Source organism: Hydra vulgaris, chromosome 11 (genome assembly GCF_038396675.1).
Source record: "Hydra vulgaris chromosome 11, alternate assembly HydraT2T_AEP".
NCBI classification, from domain to species: Eukaryota; Metazoa; Cnidaria; class Hydrozoa; order Anthoathecata; family Hydridae; genus Hydra; species Hydra vulgaris.
In genome coordinates, this window is record NC_088930.1 from 27,847,259 (window position 1) to 27,866,231 (window position 18,973).

The 18,973-nt window shown below is 27.7% G+C and overlaps 1 protein-coding gene across 3 annotated transcripts in view; it reads right to left on the minus strand.

Annotated features, from left to right (window-relative positions):
* The window catches only part of LOC101241822 (E3 ubiquitin-protein ligase SHPRH), a 74,327-nt gene that overhangs the window by 17,389 nt on the left and 37,965 nt on the right, over positions 1 to 18,973 (minus strand). For all 3 annotated transcript variants that reach the window (XM_065810652.1, XM_065810651.1, XM_065810653.1), the window contains 5 exons: positions 11,222 to 11,323; positions 10,309 to 10,377; positions 8,979 to 9,167; positions 2,143 to 2,325; positions 828 to 1,006 (listed from right to left, as the gene is read on the minus strand). In XM_065810652.1, the coding sequence (XP_065666724.1) occupies positions 828 to 1,006; positions 2,143 to 2,325; positions 8,979 to 9,167; positions 10,309 to 10,377; positions 11,222 to 11,323 (722 nt within the window). The remainder of the gene's footprint in view (positions 1 to 827; positions 1,007 to 2,142; positions 2,326 to 8,978; positions 9,168 to 10,308; positions 10,378 to 11,221; positions 11,324 to 18,973) is intronic.

Consider the following 18,973-nt stretch of genomic DNA (forward strand, 5'->3'; position numbering starts at 1 on the left):
TTAAACTTTAAAAGAGTGGCACGAGTATAAATAGTCATCCAAATAAATAATAAAAAAATTTCATTAAGAAAACAATTTTTTGGGAATATTTTATGACACTCTGCGTATTAAAATTTGTTCATGAGGGTTAAAGTGGGATTTGTTCATGAAGGTCAAAACGCAGATGTCTACCGATATCAATTAAATAAATTGAATGACATATTGTTGCAAAATAAGATCATAACAAGTGTAACAAATTCAATTTCATCTTCTTGCATGACAAAGCTCAACCACACATTACAAGAGCTGTAAAGGATACACTCTTGCAGCTTGAATGGGAAGTTCTGCCACACCCAGTGTTTTCAATAGACATTGTGTCTTCTGATTATCATTTGTTCTGATTGATGAAGCATAATTTGGCTAGTACATGCTTCAAAATGCTGAAGGAGTGCAAAAATGAATCGATGATTGGATTGCTACCAAACAAGCATCATTCTTCTGATACAGTATTCCTATGTTACCAGAAAGATGTGAGAAAGTAGTAGAAAATGATGAAAAATTTTTTGATTGATATATATTACTGTTGATACTAGATACAAGTTACTATTAAAAAACTTAATATCTTTGTAAATAATGTGATTTTAGTGATTTATACAAAAAATGAAAACAATAGCAGCACACAATTGTGATATAAGATATTTGTGATAGAAGTCATAAGATATTTTTGACATAAGTCATGAGATATACAATAGAATAATAAATTTGTTTTATCAAAACACAAAAAAAAACAAGAGCATAACTAAACTAAATTAAAAAGTATAATAAAAGACAAAATAAAAGTAAAATACTTTGTTTGACCAATTCGATGAACTCTTCCAACAGCTTGCAGTTCTTCTCCTATGTTTAATACTGGTTCAACAAATATAACATGTGTTGCTTCAATGATATTTAATCCTTTAGCACCAGCTTGTATAGGTAATAACAAAACATTTATACTCAAACTTTGTTTAAACTCTTCAAGATAAGCCTGAAATATATATATATATATATATATATATATATATATATATATATATATATATATATATATATATATATATATATATATATATATATATATATATGTATATATATATATTTATTTATTATATATATATATATATATATATATATATATATATATATATATATAAATATATATACATATATATATATATATATATATATATATATATATATATATATATATATATATATATAAATATACATAACTTCTATATTTTCTATATATATATATATAACTTCTATGTTTTCTATATATATATATAACTTCCATATTTTCTATATATATATATATATAACTTCTATATTTTCTATATGTATATATATAACTTCTATATTTTCTATATATATATATATATATATATATATATATATATATATATATATATATATATATATATATATATATATATATATATATATATAGATATATATATATATATATATATATATATATATATATATAACTTCTATATTTTCTATATATATATATATAACTTCTATATTCTCTCTCTCTCTCTCTCTCTCTCTCTCTCTCTCTCTCTCTCTCTCTCTCTCTCTCTATATATATATATATATATATATATATATATATATATATATATATATATATATATATGTATATATATATATGGTATAGGGTGTCCCAAAAACAATATTTTAAAAAAATATATGCTGCCACCTCCTTAATGTGTTCTATATGATTAAAAAAACACTGGTTTTAAAAATTTTTTGAATATCATAAAAAAAAATGATAGTACAGTATGCCTTGAATATAAAAAAAGTTCCTAATATTATCAAAACAAAACAATTTTTATTTAAAAGCATATCATGTTGGGTGCCAAATGAAGCAAAATCATATAAAAGTTTCAAAAATGATAACTATATTATATAAGTATGTTAGAATTAACAGCATAAAATATAAAGTTGATTAACTAAAAAAGAAAAAAGTGCAATTTTACCAACTCTTTAGACAATGTTTTTTTTCAATAAGTTTAAAAAAAAAAAAAAAATTTAAAAATAAGTTTTAAAAAAGTTAATAAGAATATGTATATGCATAATAAAAATTTGTCATTGTTTATTCTAAATGTTTTTTTTCACCTGAAATTTATTGCCGCCACCTTGAAGAATACGAAAAACTATATCATTTTCTTTCAATGCTAGAGATAAAAGATTTAGTACAGTATGCCATGAAGAAAATACTAAAACTTTACTAGAAGAATCTTGCTCATGTATCCAAAGAATTCGTCGAACAATTGCACCGATTTTTGTTGAATGAGAACCCTGTAAAAATGTTTAAAGTTTATATATTATTAATCAAATATATTTTGCTAGAGTTAAACTTAATTCATCCTCGATATTCAATCATAATCAAATTATCTTTGTAATATTTATTCATTGCTATAATTTGTTATAAAATTCATACCAAAATATTCTTAAAAATTTACATCTAAAACTGTATAAAAATAATATAATTCATTATAAATTTCTGTTTTCATTTTCAATTTTTTTTTTTTTTTTTTGAAAAACAGAATAATCTCGAAATTGTGAAAAAAGGAATAATATCGAAAAGGGACTTTTCAGAATAATATCGAAAAAGGGAATACATCGAAATTGTTAAAAAAGAAACAGTATCGAAAATCCGAAAAGCAGAATAATCTCGAAATAGCTCAAAAGAGAATAATATCCAAAAGGGACTTACCAGAATAACATCAAAATTGTGAAAAAAGGAATGCTATTGAAAATTCAAAAAACAGAATTAGATCGAAGTTTTGAAAAAAGGAATAATATCGAAAAGGGACTTTTCGGAATAATATCAAAATTGTGAAAAAAGAAATAAAATCAAAAAGGGACTTTCCGGAATAATATCAAAAATGTGAAACAAGGAATAGGTTCGAAAATTCCAAAAGCAGAATAAATAGATGGCCAGTATTTTGCAATTTTGAACTAAAGTGCAGTAATTATACTGTATAATTGTATAATTTATAAAATATAAACTAAAAGTTCTATTAGTAGAACAAAAAATATTGAATGTTGTGTTGTTGGCTATTTATAAAACGATTTAAAACAAGATGTTTTGATTTTATTTACATTTAATGTCAACAAACCATAAAATGTTACAAAATTTTTAGTCAAAATCAATAAAGACTTACAAACCATAAAAAGTTTAAAGAACAAAGTTATTTGTAAATATGCAAATTACTATTACATGTAGCCATCTGGTTATTCTGTTCCAGAACTTTTGACATTTCTAAATACTAAAAAAATATTGAGCACACAATTTTAAATACATTGCTGGTATGGTATGTAGCTACCAAATGTTAAAAATAAATTATCATATTGTATTTTACAAGATGCTATTTAATAAAATTTCCATACCAGAAGTTATTGAGTTTATTATACAAATTGCTGAGAGCTTAAATGAAAATATTTTACAAGTTGTCTATTATCTTTACATAACGTTTTGTTATAAAAATGCCCTACATATTTATGTTGGAACACTTTCCTACTTACTTGCAAAATCATGCAGAATCTGCATGGTTTGGTTCGGTTTTTGAAGAACTTAAAAAAAAATTAAGAAGAAATTAGAAAATACTGATAGATATGCATTTTTTTAGTGTTATACTTCCATGCAATTATTCAAATCATACATTATATCACCATTAAAAATTATTTGGAAAGATTTTCCATTGCTTTCTTTATTGAAAACACATTCTGGTAATATTGACACAATAGAATATGCAAAATTATTACTCAATATTGGCCCAAAATGTTGCAAGATAACTGTTTAATATTTGATAAAATGTATTTACAGAAATATACAGAATACTCTGAACTTTGAACTAAAAAAACTCAAGTCTAAACTTTTCAAAAATGGTATACAATAGAAAATTGTTAAGAACATTCATTAAATAACAGGAAAAGTTTCTTAAGATTTTCTCCTAGTGCCAGCTTTTTATAAAAAAAAAAAAAAAGTGTGATCAGAAAATCATATTTTCGATGTTAATCCTTAAAATGAGTTTTCAATCTTATCCCGTTTTTATTGTTTTCGACATTATTCAGAAAATCACATTTTCTACCCACCATTTAAAATTTCATTCTACCTACCGTTTAAAACTTCATTCTACCTACCATTTAAAACTTCATTATTTATCTAACTTCTTTGCAACAATTTTTATCCTTCAAAATTCTCTTTTATTGTGTTTACTTAATTCATACAACTTGCAGTATTTAAATTGTGTTCATTTAACTTTTATCTTTCTGCAATCTTTATATTGTTTAATTCTTTTCCTAGTAATTAAGAGCCATTTTCTGAGAAAACCAGATAAAGGCTCAATCTTTTGGTGATATCCTTCAATTATCCTTAATTTTACATATAGTGATAGTAATTAAGTAAAAAAGAAGCCTGGACATTTTTTTTTTTACTTCTGAATATTTGTTCCTGAGTTATGGTCAATTAAATTTTTTGCCTTTTAATTCTTCAAAAGTCAAAACTGAGGTTTTATGATTTTAAAAGTTTAAAGGCAATGAAACCACTCTAAGTTTTTCTTTATATTATGCATGTATAAAAAAAGCATTTAGAAAAAAAATATTCAAAAACAGGAAAACAACTATACTATTGTCTAAGAATCATAATCCGCAACTACTAAACTTTGAATTTGGGTCCTAGTTTAAATAGATTTATCTTGGAAAAAAAAGATGACCTTTAGGTATCTTATGCTATTTAGAAAGAATATTCAATTCTAATTTTAATAAATTAAAAAAACTGTCAAATTACTAGCATTCAAAAATTAGCCAATTAGGAAATGGGGAAGGTTGAACGTGTATCCTAATATGTCACTATTTGAGTCATTCTATCATTCCATATTACCGATACTTAAATGCAAATGAAAAACTTAAGGGTAATATTGCATTCTTAAAATAACCTCACTGCAAAATGTCAAATTTTCAAAGTATTTTTTTAAAAATTACCAAATGTTACAGTGTTATTACTCCATATATTATATATTTACTCCATATATAATGCCTTCATCTTAAACTTATCTTGTCATTGTATACTATATTATGCTTATAATATAATATACAATGACATATAAAAAGCGACCCTTGGAATTAGAAATACTAAAGTTAGCAATAAATTGCCGACCTTAAACTGTTTTATGTCAGAATCAAGTTGGCAAAAAAATTTATTTACAAAGATTTCGCTATAAAAAATACAAATGAGGCCAGCAAAAAATTGCCAACCTAAAACACTTTAAAGTTGCAGTTAGATCAGCATTGCCAAATGCCAATCCTAATATATCAATTAATGAAAAAGATAATATATCAATATACTATATTATGCCTTTATCTTAATCTTATTTTGTTATTGAGTCGTTGGTTTTACATATTCTTATCTGCATTTGATACTAATGCATCACTGTTTTAAATTTCATTTACACTTTCTTAAACAGCTATCTATATAGTGCTATATAGAGCTCTGTGCTGGTAAAAAAAAAAAAATCCAAATGATTTTGTTGTCTTTGTTAGCATGTCTTCATAATATCAGAAAGCATTAGTCACTTAAAAGAGATACTGACTTAAGAAGCATACTTCATTCAGCTTACCATGCAACCATCAATAACAACAACATGAAAATCTCACCATGTAACCATCATTGAAAACCTCATTTTAAAAAGTATTTGAAAAATCCGATTCTCATTTGACAAAAGTAAACTTAAAAATTTATCTAAATTTTAGCTACACAATAAAAAAGATCAAATAATGGTCGAAAGATAATTATTTTCAAAATTGAATGAAAATGAAATACCTCATTTACACACCCAGGATATAAATTGCCTATATAAACAACTACAATCCAATCGCTTTCATGCCACATACAAGATACAGTGATAACAATGCTTACAAATTTTCAAATTCTTTATTTGCTATAACTTCTTGATCTATAGAAAGATGATACCATAGGTTTGAATATTTGTTTAAATATATATTTCTATACTTATATTTGAACATACCTCTAAAACTACTAACTGTTTTTATTATTAAAGAAAATGTTGACATGCAGTGATATCACCTTCCCTGTACTTAGATGTTAGAGATTTTTAGCAAAAGTCCTTCAGCCAAAATCCAGATTCTTCATTAAGACTTTTAAAAGAAAAAACTTCGGCTTTTTTCTGTTTGTAATCACACATTAAGTATTTTATATAATCAATGACATCGTTTTCAGCAATTTCAATATCATAGAAATTATCCACACCAGATGAACTATTTAAAGATAATCTTTTTACTTTGATTATAGATTTGCTAAAATGTTTACATTTATGAAAAAGCTTATCAATAGGAGCTGTTGAAACCTTTTACAACTGTTTGTCAGTTGAAGTCACTTAAAGCAAATATTGGACTGTGGGAGATACTCAGGAACTACAAGTATTTAGAAATAAAAATATTTTCAGGTTTCTACAACCATCTTTACATTACAACCATTGCTATATATAAAACTTAAAATATCTTAAGAATATTAAAAAAAAAAGAAAAACACCTCTTAAGTTTATCCAATTCTTTAAGCTGTAAATGTAATATCTTTAAAATTTCATTTTTCAAAAAAAAAGCGCAATTCTTAAAATAAATAAAATTTGGAATATAAAAGTTATGCATTTTAAGAATTGTACTGAAAATATATCTCCAGTTTAAAAAATTTTGATTCACTGCTTTGTCAGGTTTTTCTTTAGCTTCTTTCTGTTGTCTCTGAAAACCAGCATGAGATTCTGTTTCATGTTGTCCTGTAGCCTCTGACAAAGTCCAGGAACTACAAGAAGCTCTGTAAAGAATTCTTTACAGAGCTTCTTGTAGTTACCCTGTTAAATTCCTCTACGGTTAATGCCCTTTGTCAAACTCCATTTTTGAGATAAGAATTCTCAAAAAAAAGTATTTACAAAGTAAAATTGACATTTTAGTTTATATATATAACTAGCTGGAGTTACCCGGCGTTGCCCGGGCCAATATTTAAACTGGCTTACCTGATATCTGTACACAAAGATGGGCCCAAAAATAGGCCCAAAAAATGGACCCCCCCTGACCTTGGGGTCTGGGGGGCCCATTTTTGGGCCCCCTTGACCCCGGGGATTGGGGTACGGGGTCAAAACCCAGCTAAGAACCTTCTCCCCCTCGAGGACTACCCCCATGCCAAATTTCATCGAGATCGGTGGATTTCTATAGAGAACAAACAAACAAACACACACACATTGCCCTTTATATATATTAAGATTAGGAAGATTAAGATAAGATAAGAAGATACGATAGCTGGAGTTACCCGGCGTTGCCCGGGCCAATATTTAAACTGGCTTACCTGATATCTGTACACAAAAATGGGCCCGAAAATGGGCCCAAAAAATGGTCCCCCCTGCCCCCGGGGTCAGGGGGGCCCGTTTTGGGCCCTCTTGACCCCGGGGTTCGGGGTACGGGGTCAAAACCCAGCTAAGAACCTTCTCCCCCTTGAGGACTACCCCCATGCCAAATTTCATCGAGATCGGTCCGGCGGTTTGGATTTCTATAGAGAACAAACAAACAAACACACACACACACATTGCCTTTTATATATACTAGCATGAGTTACCCGCGTTGCCCGGGCCAATATTTAAACTGGCTTACCTGATATCTGTACACAAAAATGGGCCCAAAAAATGGTCCCCTCTGATCCCGGGTTCAGGGGGGCCCATTTTTGGGCCCCCTTGACCCCGGGGATCGGGGTACGGGGTCAAAACCCAGCTAAGAACCTTCTCCCCCTCGAGGACTACCCCCATGCCAAATTTCATCGAGATCGGTCCGGCGGTTTGGATTTCTATAGAGAACAAACAAACAAACACACACAAACACACATTGCCCTTTATATATATAGCTGGAGTTACCCGGCGTTGCCCGGGCCAATATTTAAACTGGCTTACCTGATATCTATACACAAAAATGGGCCCAAAAATGGGCCTAAAAAATCGGCCCAAAAAATGGTCCCCCCTGACCCCGGGGTCAGGGGGGCCCATTTTTGGGCCCCCTTGAACCCGGGGATCGGGGTACGGGGTCAAAACCCAGCTAAGAACCTTCTCCCCCTCGAGGACTACCCCCATGCCAAATTTCATCGAGATCGGTCCGGCGGTTTGGATTTCTATAGAGAACAAACAAACACACACACACACATTGCCCTTTATATATATAGAAGATAGAAGATATATAGCATATCTAGCTTCAGACTTTGAAAAAAGGCTAAGCATATGATAAGTACATTGTTGAGCCTTACTTTAAACTACAAATGTTTTTTATCAATAGAGTTTTCAAAGCTTATTTGATGTATGAAAACCATTTAACGAAGTTACTGTGTTACAAAACAAAAATCTCAGAACATAAAAAAGTAAAGTCTTTTTGTCTTGCTGTAATGAAAGAAAAAAAAGTAATGAAATAAGATTACATTACAAGAAATATGCTTAATCTTAAACATATTTGTAAGCCTTTTAAAAATTTCATATAAAAAAACACATGCATCACAATAAAAAAAAACAAATGTATCATAATTAAAAAAACACATGTATCATAATTAAAAAAACACATGTATCACACTAATCTTACTAATAATTTTTTTAAACTTGAAGATTATCAATAAGTTCCTTTTAAAAACACATATAACATTACAAAAAAAAGTTTTGGGACACCCTAACATTGAGAGTATATTTTCAATTTTTTTTAATAAACTAAAATATTAAACCTAATCTCTATTTTTTTTTTTTTTTTTAAAAATGAATATAAATTTTAAAATATTATTTCAATAACTTTTAAACTTACTAAGAATATTACTTGCTGCAACATTCTTGGTGAGTTAATATTTATAATTTTACAAAAAAAAGAACAACTTTCCTTAAATAATTGATGGATCAAAAAACAATTCTTATTACCTTATATGTAATATGAGCATCAAAACTATCTGGTTTTTTCTGCTTTGTTACAACAATAGAAACATGATTATTTGCAGTTCGACATACTGGACATTTAATCACTTGACATCTAGCATTTGAAACAGGATATTTTTGTAATTCAACCAGACATTGACAACATATACAGTGACCACAGTTAAAGACTGCCCACTATATAAAAAGTATTATTTGCTAGTAAACTAATGTTGTTAATAAATTTAATTAAGTTATGATTTAATTATAACTACGTTTGAAAAATTCAATTATAAGATTTTAAGCAAAAAAATATATAATATACATAAAAAACTTGATAAATTTTATTTACTATATTCCTTTTTAAACAAAAAATTAACTATAGGTACCAATGAAAACTTTTTTAAAAAAAATTTCTGTAGAATTTGTAATTTGTAATTTTTCATATGGAAAGTTGAGAACAGGAACTAAATTCATAGCAATTTCAAGTGTTTCAAAAAAGATCTTATAAACACAAGTTTCTCCACATGTTTTGTAAAGATGACAGTAGCTTAATTGTTTTTTTAACAGATTTACTCCAAACAAAGCTGCAAGCTAAAGATCTCACTAGCTTAATTGTTTTTTTAACAGATTTACTCCAAACAAAGCTGCAAGCTAATGAAGTTAGAAATTAACACAAGCTAACTAAGTTAGAAATTAACAGAAAACAAAGAAGAAAGCTAAAGAGATAGAAGACTTCTGAAAAAGTGTTTATTGCCAGGAAAATATAAAGACAGGAGATAATTCCAAAGCACCTATGTTTACATATAATAACTAGACAAATAAACTTTTTTTTGAGCATAAAGTAGCAGTTACAGTAAAAGGATGACCAACATTTCTAGCCTTATCACCATCTGATCTCTAAAAGTATAACATTGACTTATTTTATAATCTTATCACCCTAAGAACATCAAACCCCGAAGTAGCATATAAATAATGATTGCAACTCAAAATTCCAAAGATCATCACTAAACCATTTTCAAGATCATCACTATGTCTACAATCATAACAATCAAAACAACCTGACTTCTTACCTAATTCTCAAGATAATCGAATCCTATCAAATCATTCAATAATTTAAAATTCAAATCTAAATCTTCTTCATTATGCCTTTGATGATATATAATTATTTTAAGTGCCATGCATTAATAACAGTTTTTCATAGTAAACAAAATAAAAATAAAAGAAAACACATAATAAAATAACTAATTAAAATACAGATATCATAAATACTTCATAATATCCATAAGTATAACAGATCACTATTTCATCTTAAAAACTTAGATGCAAATTGTAATACCTGCACACCAAGTTTATCTACGCAAATAGGACAAATTTCATGATTGTAACCCTCCTGGTCTGTTTGAACCTGCAAAAGATTAATAAATTATGAATAACATATTCTTTGGTATGAATATATATATATATATATATATATATACACATATACAAATGTATATACAATTATATAAATCTATATGTATATATATATACATATATGTATATACTTATATACATATACATGTATATATATATATACATATACACGTATATATATATACATATACACGTATATATATATACATATACACGTATATATATATACATATACACGTATATATATATACATATACATGTATACATATATACATACACACGTATATATATATATATATATATATATATATATATATATATATATATAAATTATGTTAGTTTATTCTACAAATAGAGTGCTCAATGTTCTTGAAGAACAGAGCAATAATAAACCAAATATATATATATATATATATATATATATATATATATATATATATATATATATATATATATATATATATATATACATATCATGTGGTAGTGATGTAGTGGTAGAACACTTACTTTATAAGCAAAAAGTTCTGAGTTTGATCCCCACCATGCTTAACTTGTTTCTCCACAATGCAGCTTTGCTCATCAAGGTTTGTGATTCAGAGTTGTAAATAATAAATGACCAAAGATGGTCATTTATGTTTTAAAAACATAAATGATGATCTTTGTTTAGGCAAGATCTGGGATCAACCCACTATTTCAAAAAAGTAACGGATTGGTTTAAAAAAAATTCAATTTTGTTATAAAAGATGCAAATCCATGGAACTGTGCTGATTAACAAGCTATAGTAAAAATCATTAACAAGCTATAGTAAAAATTATTTGGAGAAAATCTTTACTTACAGTTGCAAGATTTTGCAAGTAAAGTAGTTGCCCTTTTCTCTTAGCCAGTTCAATTGAAGCTGCTTCTTTTTCAGATTCATATAAAAGTCTATACTGAGTTAACTGAAAAAGAAAAAAAACACTTGCTCAATTAAAGAGATAAATAAATTCAAAAGATAAAGACTTTATCATTGTACAATATTTATGTAACAAATGTACAATTTTAATGTAACATTTGTACAACTTTAATGTAAGTTTATATTTAATAAAAAGGATGTGAAAATTTAGTTCAATTAGACAGTTTCTAATTCATCCTTTAGTCTTGAAAAATTGGGATTTAAAAAAACTCATTGCTTTTCCTTAATCAATTAAAAATGGTCCTAAAAACTTAATTTATTTCTCATTTTGTTTAGCGTTTTATTATATTCATATTATATCATAAACATTTTTTAGCTCTAATTTCTAAGATAATTACATTTTTCAATTAGAGGTTGGAGTATGCAGGAAAAATAGCTTTCCCTGAACAAGGTAAAGACAAAGTAGATTAAAAAAAAATTATAAACTGTCTAATAAAATAACTGTAAACAAATAAGTAAATTTAAATTGCTTTTGAAACACTTTTATACAGGGTGCGGCAGCAATTCGCAAACTTTTTAGAACATTTTTCAAAATGAATTTTTAAAGCACTAAAAAATTATATTCATGGAATATTAATAGAAGAAAAGTTTAAGATAAATACTTTTTCCACCTTAACATTCAATTAAGTCTCCCTTTTTTTTTGATCACTGCCTCAAGCCTAGGACAGAAGGACTGGCAGGTACTTGTTATATAGTCTCTTTACATTGAGTTCCAAGTACGGGTAATTGATGACTTCAGTGACTTGACACTTGAGTGGGCCTTTTTGCAGCCCTTACTCTCAACTACACTCCACACACTATAGTCAAGGGGATTCAGGTCAGGGCCGGATGGTGGCCAAAAGTGTTTGGGCCAGAAATTAGCCATATTGTCCTAAAGATATTGTTGAGTTTTTCTGGACCCATGACAAGGTGCATTGTCCTGTTGAAAAATGTAGTTGTTTTCTGGGAATGTCTTCGTCAGCCATGGCACCACATAGTGTTTTAGTAAGCTAATATACTTATCAGAGGTAACTTTTTCTTTCTCTTTGATGTAGATTGGTGGACATTTCTCTCCATTAGAAACAATGATTCCTAGCATCATGATGGACTGAGGATGCTTGGTGCGACACGCAGGTGGTGCTTTGTCACCCTTCTGCACAATGAATCTGCATTTCGCCTATTTATCACACAGTCAACACTAAAAAGTTTTTCATCTGAGAAAATTTTAACTGTTGACGAAGCATGGCATTTTAGCTGATTTAGAAGCTTCTTTGATCGTTCCAATCATAAAGTTTTAAGTCTTTCTGTTAAAAGTCGACATGAAGGTCGGGCTACATTTTCCAAGTGTTTTTAGAGTTCTTCTGACTGTCCTTTCATCAACATTGAACAATTTTGCTGTCTTTCTAATGGATACAGTAGGATTCTTTTTAACATGCTTTTTAAGCATTTCTGTGAACTTTTTATCAACTTTTTTATTCACTGGAGAAGGTATTTTAGCCCTTTCAGCACTGCCAAGTTTAAACACTTTGTAAAATGTAGTTTTAGATACTCCAGAAAGACAAATCACTTCACATGGAGACAAACCCGCATGAATCAAATTTAAAACTTCGGTTTTTTTGCCTTCCATTGTAAAACTTTTAGCTAAAATGTGTTTTATTACTATTTTAATAAAGTCTAAGACGGTCATTGAGCATTAATCAACAAAAACAAACTGCGGAAGTATTTTATTTACATCACAAAACCTAGCCGAAAATTAGTTCGCGAATCGCTGCCGCACCCTGAACTTTAAAACAGTTATTGCTTTTACCATCCACCTAGAATGGTGGAAAGCTTATGGAATAAAAAAAGAAATGCCTTTTGCTGGAAAACGTTTAAAATATATCAGGCAAAGTTTGATCAATTTTTAACAATCATCCTTAGGATGTTTAATTATTAATTGCTCATAAAAGTATTCAGAAATTTGATCAACAATATTTTATTTCTTCAATTCCAGATTTGTATTTTTTAAGTTTTTTCTTTTATATTTGAATTACACATCTACTTACAAAAAATTGCTGTGTATAAATATTTGAACTACATCACTGATATAGCAGACCTATCTAATAATAATAACAACTTTTCATTGATAATTTTCAATTTTTTAGCTCTTTTGTTTTTATTAGTTCTTTTGAGCAGCAACCATAATACTATTTGTAGAAAAGTGCAAGAGACAACAATAGGAGACAATAGGCTTGGCAAATAAAGTAGATTGAACTACATTTGCAATGCATTTTTTGACCTTGTCTAGAATATAAAGAACATCATAAGAAGACCTTAAATATGACAACAGTTTTCATACAGAGTCGAATAGAAAATTTGTAGAGGTAGAGAATGGAATCAGGAGTAAGATAATGGCAATATATAGGCTTATAATGGCGAGCATTATAAAGAAAAGCCAACTTAGCAGGTTGTAACTTTGCAATTTATTAAACATATGGTTTCCATTATGTAAATTGAATATATGGTTTCATTTCAATATTTATGTTAAGTCATTTGTGAACAATAATTCAAGATGTTAAGTAGTGGCCTCAGTGAGTGGATTGACACTCATCAATATGGGAATGTGGACAATTTTACCATAGTTATTTGCAGCAAATAACCTAGTTTGGTTGGAGTTACGATTCAGCTACTGCAAGCTCCAAGTTGTTACAGAAGTGAGATCATTTCAAGATTAGCTGCCTGTTCTAAGCAATCAAAAAGAGAGAACTTTTTGTCATGACAAGAGTATAAAGTTGAGTCGTCAGCAAATAGAGCCACTTTAGATGTAAGATTGTTAGAAATATCATTAATCTAGATAAGAAACAATAAAAAACTATGAATAGAACCTTGAGGTAAACCAGAAGTTACTGAATATAAAGAAGAGTGTTGGCCTTCGAAGATGAAGTTATAAAAGCGGTCAAAACAAAATGATTTGATTATCTCTAAAGTTTTCCACATAAAGCAAGTTATGGAAAAGACCAGCATGCTAAGCTTTACTGAAAGCTTTATACATGTCAATAGCTATAGCAGCTACCATGCCACTTCTATCTTAAGACAAAAAAATCTATCAGTCACAGCAGTTAGCAAGCCACCTGTAGAATGAGAAGATTGAAAACCGTATTAATTGTCAGGGAGTAAGTTATTAGACTCAAGATGGGATATTAAATTTATTTATCAAAGACCTTGCTAATAATAGAGAAGACTAATCAAACAATAGTTGAAGGGGTCAGAATGTTCTCCAGAGCTTTTAAATTTTTTTAAAAATTGGAAGATGCATTTTTCCAGCAGGCAGGAAAACAAAATTCAGTCAAGCACTTATTAAATAGTTTAGAGAGAATAAAAGAGAGTTCTGGTGAACACTTTTGTGAGACAGGAATGTTGTCTGAACCACAAGCTGTAAAAAATGACTAACAGATTCACAATGACAGGAAGCGTATGGTTATTACACTCATGAGTCAAATTAGAAGAAAAGTTCTTTGCAAATAGTTCAGCCTTATCCTTGGAGGACATAATTAGATCAGACCCAATAATTAGAGATGGATTGTTCAACTTAATTAATATTAATGACCTACCCTTGTTAATGACACTGTTGTTAATGACAAGATTTTCAAAAGGTCTTTAGAACCTAACTTCTGAGATAAGATAGGAGACTTAGTAAACTGGGAATAATGGAGCTTAACATCAGATAGCACTTATTTAGATTAATTTCTTACAACAATAAAAATTTTTTTGTTTTTTTGAAAAATATGGAAAAAATGATTACAATTAGATATAGTAGCTGCACAAGGTGAAAACCATGAAATAAAGTGGCGCTTGATTTGGAATAGACATCAACCCAAATACTGTCACAAAAAAAATTATGAAAAGAATCATATATAGGTAATAGGGATAATAGGGTGAGTTCAAAGAAGTAGTGCGACATGAAATATTTATAAAGAGCATTTAATGGTTGGAACTACCTAAAGGAAAACAAGGTGAAACTAAACACAAGCTAGTATGTAGTAGTAGTGTAGTGGTAGTGCCCTCGCTTCATAAGCGAGTGGTTCTGAGTTCAATTTTCACCCGGTCCCTGATAGTACCATGCTCAACTTATTTTGCCGCACAGCAGCCTTGTTTGTCAAAGTTTGTGTTTTGGAGTTATAGAGTTTAGAGAGGGTTATATTCACAATTAAGTAGTCTCCTTGTCTGTAGCAACCTTCTCGGCCTACGTGAATTTATATTTTTAAAAATATAATAATAATAAAAAAAGTATTTTTATTGAAACATTATCTCTAGCCTTTACTTAACCAAGAGACCAAAGGCAGGGGAGTTTTAAGTGATGGTTTATTCCTCCTAGACTTTGCCTAAAAAAGCAAATCTTACAAGCCAGAAGGACATGGGGCAAGTAGTACTGGGTTACATATCAGTAATAAGATGATTGTGATGATCCTGAATCTGACTTGACCAGGAGTAGTTAAAAGAAGTTACTTCCTGTAAGCAGTACTTTAAAACATTGAACAGGTTATTTTGAAAATGCATTAGGAAGACATTAAAACATACATATTGAAACTTACAGATGGATGAACACTGTGTCATAGGTTCAGACAGAATACAAATAAAAACTTATTGGTGGATGAACACCGCGTCAGAGGTTTAAGCAATATAAAAACATACATACATAATAAATTACAAGTGAGCTAACATAGTAATTAAGTGACCTCTAACTATATAAAAGAGAAAAATAGATACCACTATAGACATTAGATAGTATTGATGACAGGAAGTCCACTTCTACCCTTTGCTTAGAAAGTGGATCCTACAGAACAGCAGGACATTGAACAGATTGCACTGGATTACATGTTAGAACTTTAGATTGTTAACTCTAGGAGTAAAATATTTATAAGGCTTACTCTCATGCTTTATAAATTAACAGAAATTGCAGGAAGTAATAAACCAATAAGAAAAAGCTTATATTTTATAATGTAAACTTTTGTACTGAAGATACTAATAATACTAAGATTACTAAATGCAAAAGTAAAAAAGTAAAAAAGAGTAAAAATATTAATTAAAAAAACATTTTTATTCGAGACACATATTTGTTCGTTCTTTAAGTTTAATTAATATTCTACATAATAAATAACAAAAAAGAGCCATATCGTGTAATTACAGAAAGTTATCACTTTACAAAGTTAAAAAATCTTGAAAAATCATTTTAAAAAAAATTCTTCTAATTTAGTTCTAAAATAAAGCAGCGTTAAAATTTGTAAAATTGTAATAACAGAAGTGTATAAGTATTTAGCTAAGTAATTACAAATGCATTTTGAAGAAAAACATTCTTATTATATATTAAATTTGTTATGTTTTATTCATTTATAAAAACGATACTTTTAAGCACTTTGCATTTCTTGTTGTTAAATGATGCATGTTAAAAGCCATTCTAATTAAAAAGTTTTTTTGTTTAGCTTTCTATTGATATATAGTTTTTAATGCTTTTAAAGAGATTTACTATTTGAATTTTAATTAGTTTTCATTGTTGTCATCCAAATTTTATCTAAAAAAATGTGCGGTCACAGCAAAAAGATTTTTGATAAAATGGCTGGTAGCAAAAGACATTATGCCTCTCATATAACCTGTGTCCTTTATCTTTTTAAGCAAAAACGCCTTGTTTTCTACTTAGGGTTTTTGAAGAGCATCTTGATGAGTAATGTCAAAAAGATCATCAAAGGTGTTTTTAAATACTTCTTCCATCTGAATTCGAGCTGCATTAGCAGTCTAGTATAATTTTTTTGCAGCTTTTGCCACTCTTCATAAAGTTTCTCAAGTTTAGCCATACAATCTTATAAGTGTTTTGTTTTTATATTTTCTTGCAAAAAATTAAACCTCCTGTACTTTTAGTCTTTCTGTTTTTTGACATTTAACTTTACTTGGCATTTATTGTAAAATAAAGCACATAACACATTATTTGATGGTTACACACTTCCAAGAATTTGAGAAGCCATCTCCCATAAAACTGATTTCCCTTTAGATTTTGTATTAAATGAAAGTCTTCACCAAAAACTAAACTAACTCACAAAGTAAATATTAAGAAAATAGTTGACTCAACGGAAACCAAGTTTGTTAATCTAATTCAAGTCAATTGATAGAGAGTTTTACTTCAGAGTTATTTGCATACTGAAAAAACAAAATATTAAAAAGTACACTTGATAACAAAAAAAGAACCAAGAATATATATATTTATATATATATTTATATATATATATATATATATATATATATATATATATATATATATATATATATATACATTTATATATATATTTATATATATATATTTTACATATATATATATTTATATTTATGGGAAATATATATATTTTACATAAAAATATATATATATATATATACATATATATGTATATATATATATATATACTTACATATATATATATGTATATATATATATATATATACACACTTATATATATATATATATATATATATATATATATATATATATATATATATATATATATATATATATATATATATATATATATATATATATATATATATATATATATAAATTAGTAAAAAACACTTATCAAACTTTTTTCTTCAACTTGAAGTTTCACCATTGCTGGATCATCAGGAAGAGTTTACATATATATATATATATATATAATATATATATATATATATATATATATATATATATATATATATATATATATATATATATATATATATATATATATATATATATATATATATATATATATATATATATATATATATATATATATATATATCTTCCTGATGATATATATATCATCAGGAAGAGCTTACATATATATATATATATATATATATATATATATATATATATATATATATATATATATATATATATATATATATATATATATATATATATATATATATATATATATATATATATATACTTGAACACAAACAAATATAATTATATAATGAAAAAATAAATATAATGAAATATAATTATATAATGAAAAAGTTATATATAAAAGTATACGCATTCATTACTTAGACGCATTCATATAGGGACAATATAAATTAAAAATTAAATTAAAAACAATTAAAAACAGATAGCAACTTATATTTTCGCCTTCCTCTTTAAAAAAAAACCCACAAATAAAGTATTAAAAAATCATTCTTTTTAATGTCGACTTAAAACCGTTTTTTTTGCTTTGCCTTCAAACTGTAACTAATAATTTGGCTGTCTACTGTGTATATATACATATCAGTCTTCTAAGTTTGAAATTTAGTGTCAAGGCAGGAAAGCTGGCTGGATGGTCATTTTTAGGTTGGCGTGTGCAATTTAAAAAATTTAATTTTTTCTGTTATTGAAATTGAAATAAATCAGCGAAAAGAATGATTTGAATAAACACTAGATGAAATAGTTAAAAAAAACCTGGCAAATGAAGTATTATATTTTATATATATGTATATATATATTTTTTTTGTTATTCACCTCCTCAAAGCCGATAAAGCCGCTACAGATGAGGAGGCTACTTAATAGTGGTTATAACCTTCTCTCGACTCTATAACTCCGAAACACGAACCTTGACAAACAAAGCCGCTGCGCGGAGAAACAAGTTAAGCGCCGTACTACCAGGGACGT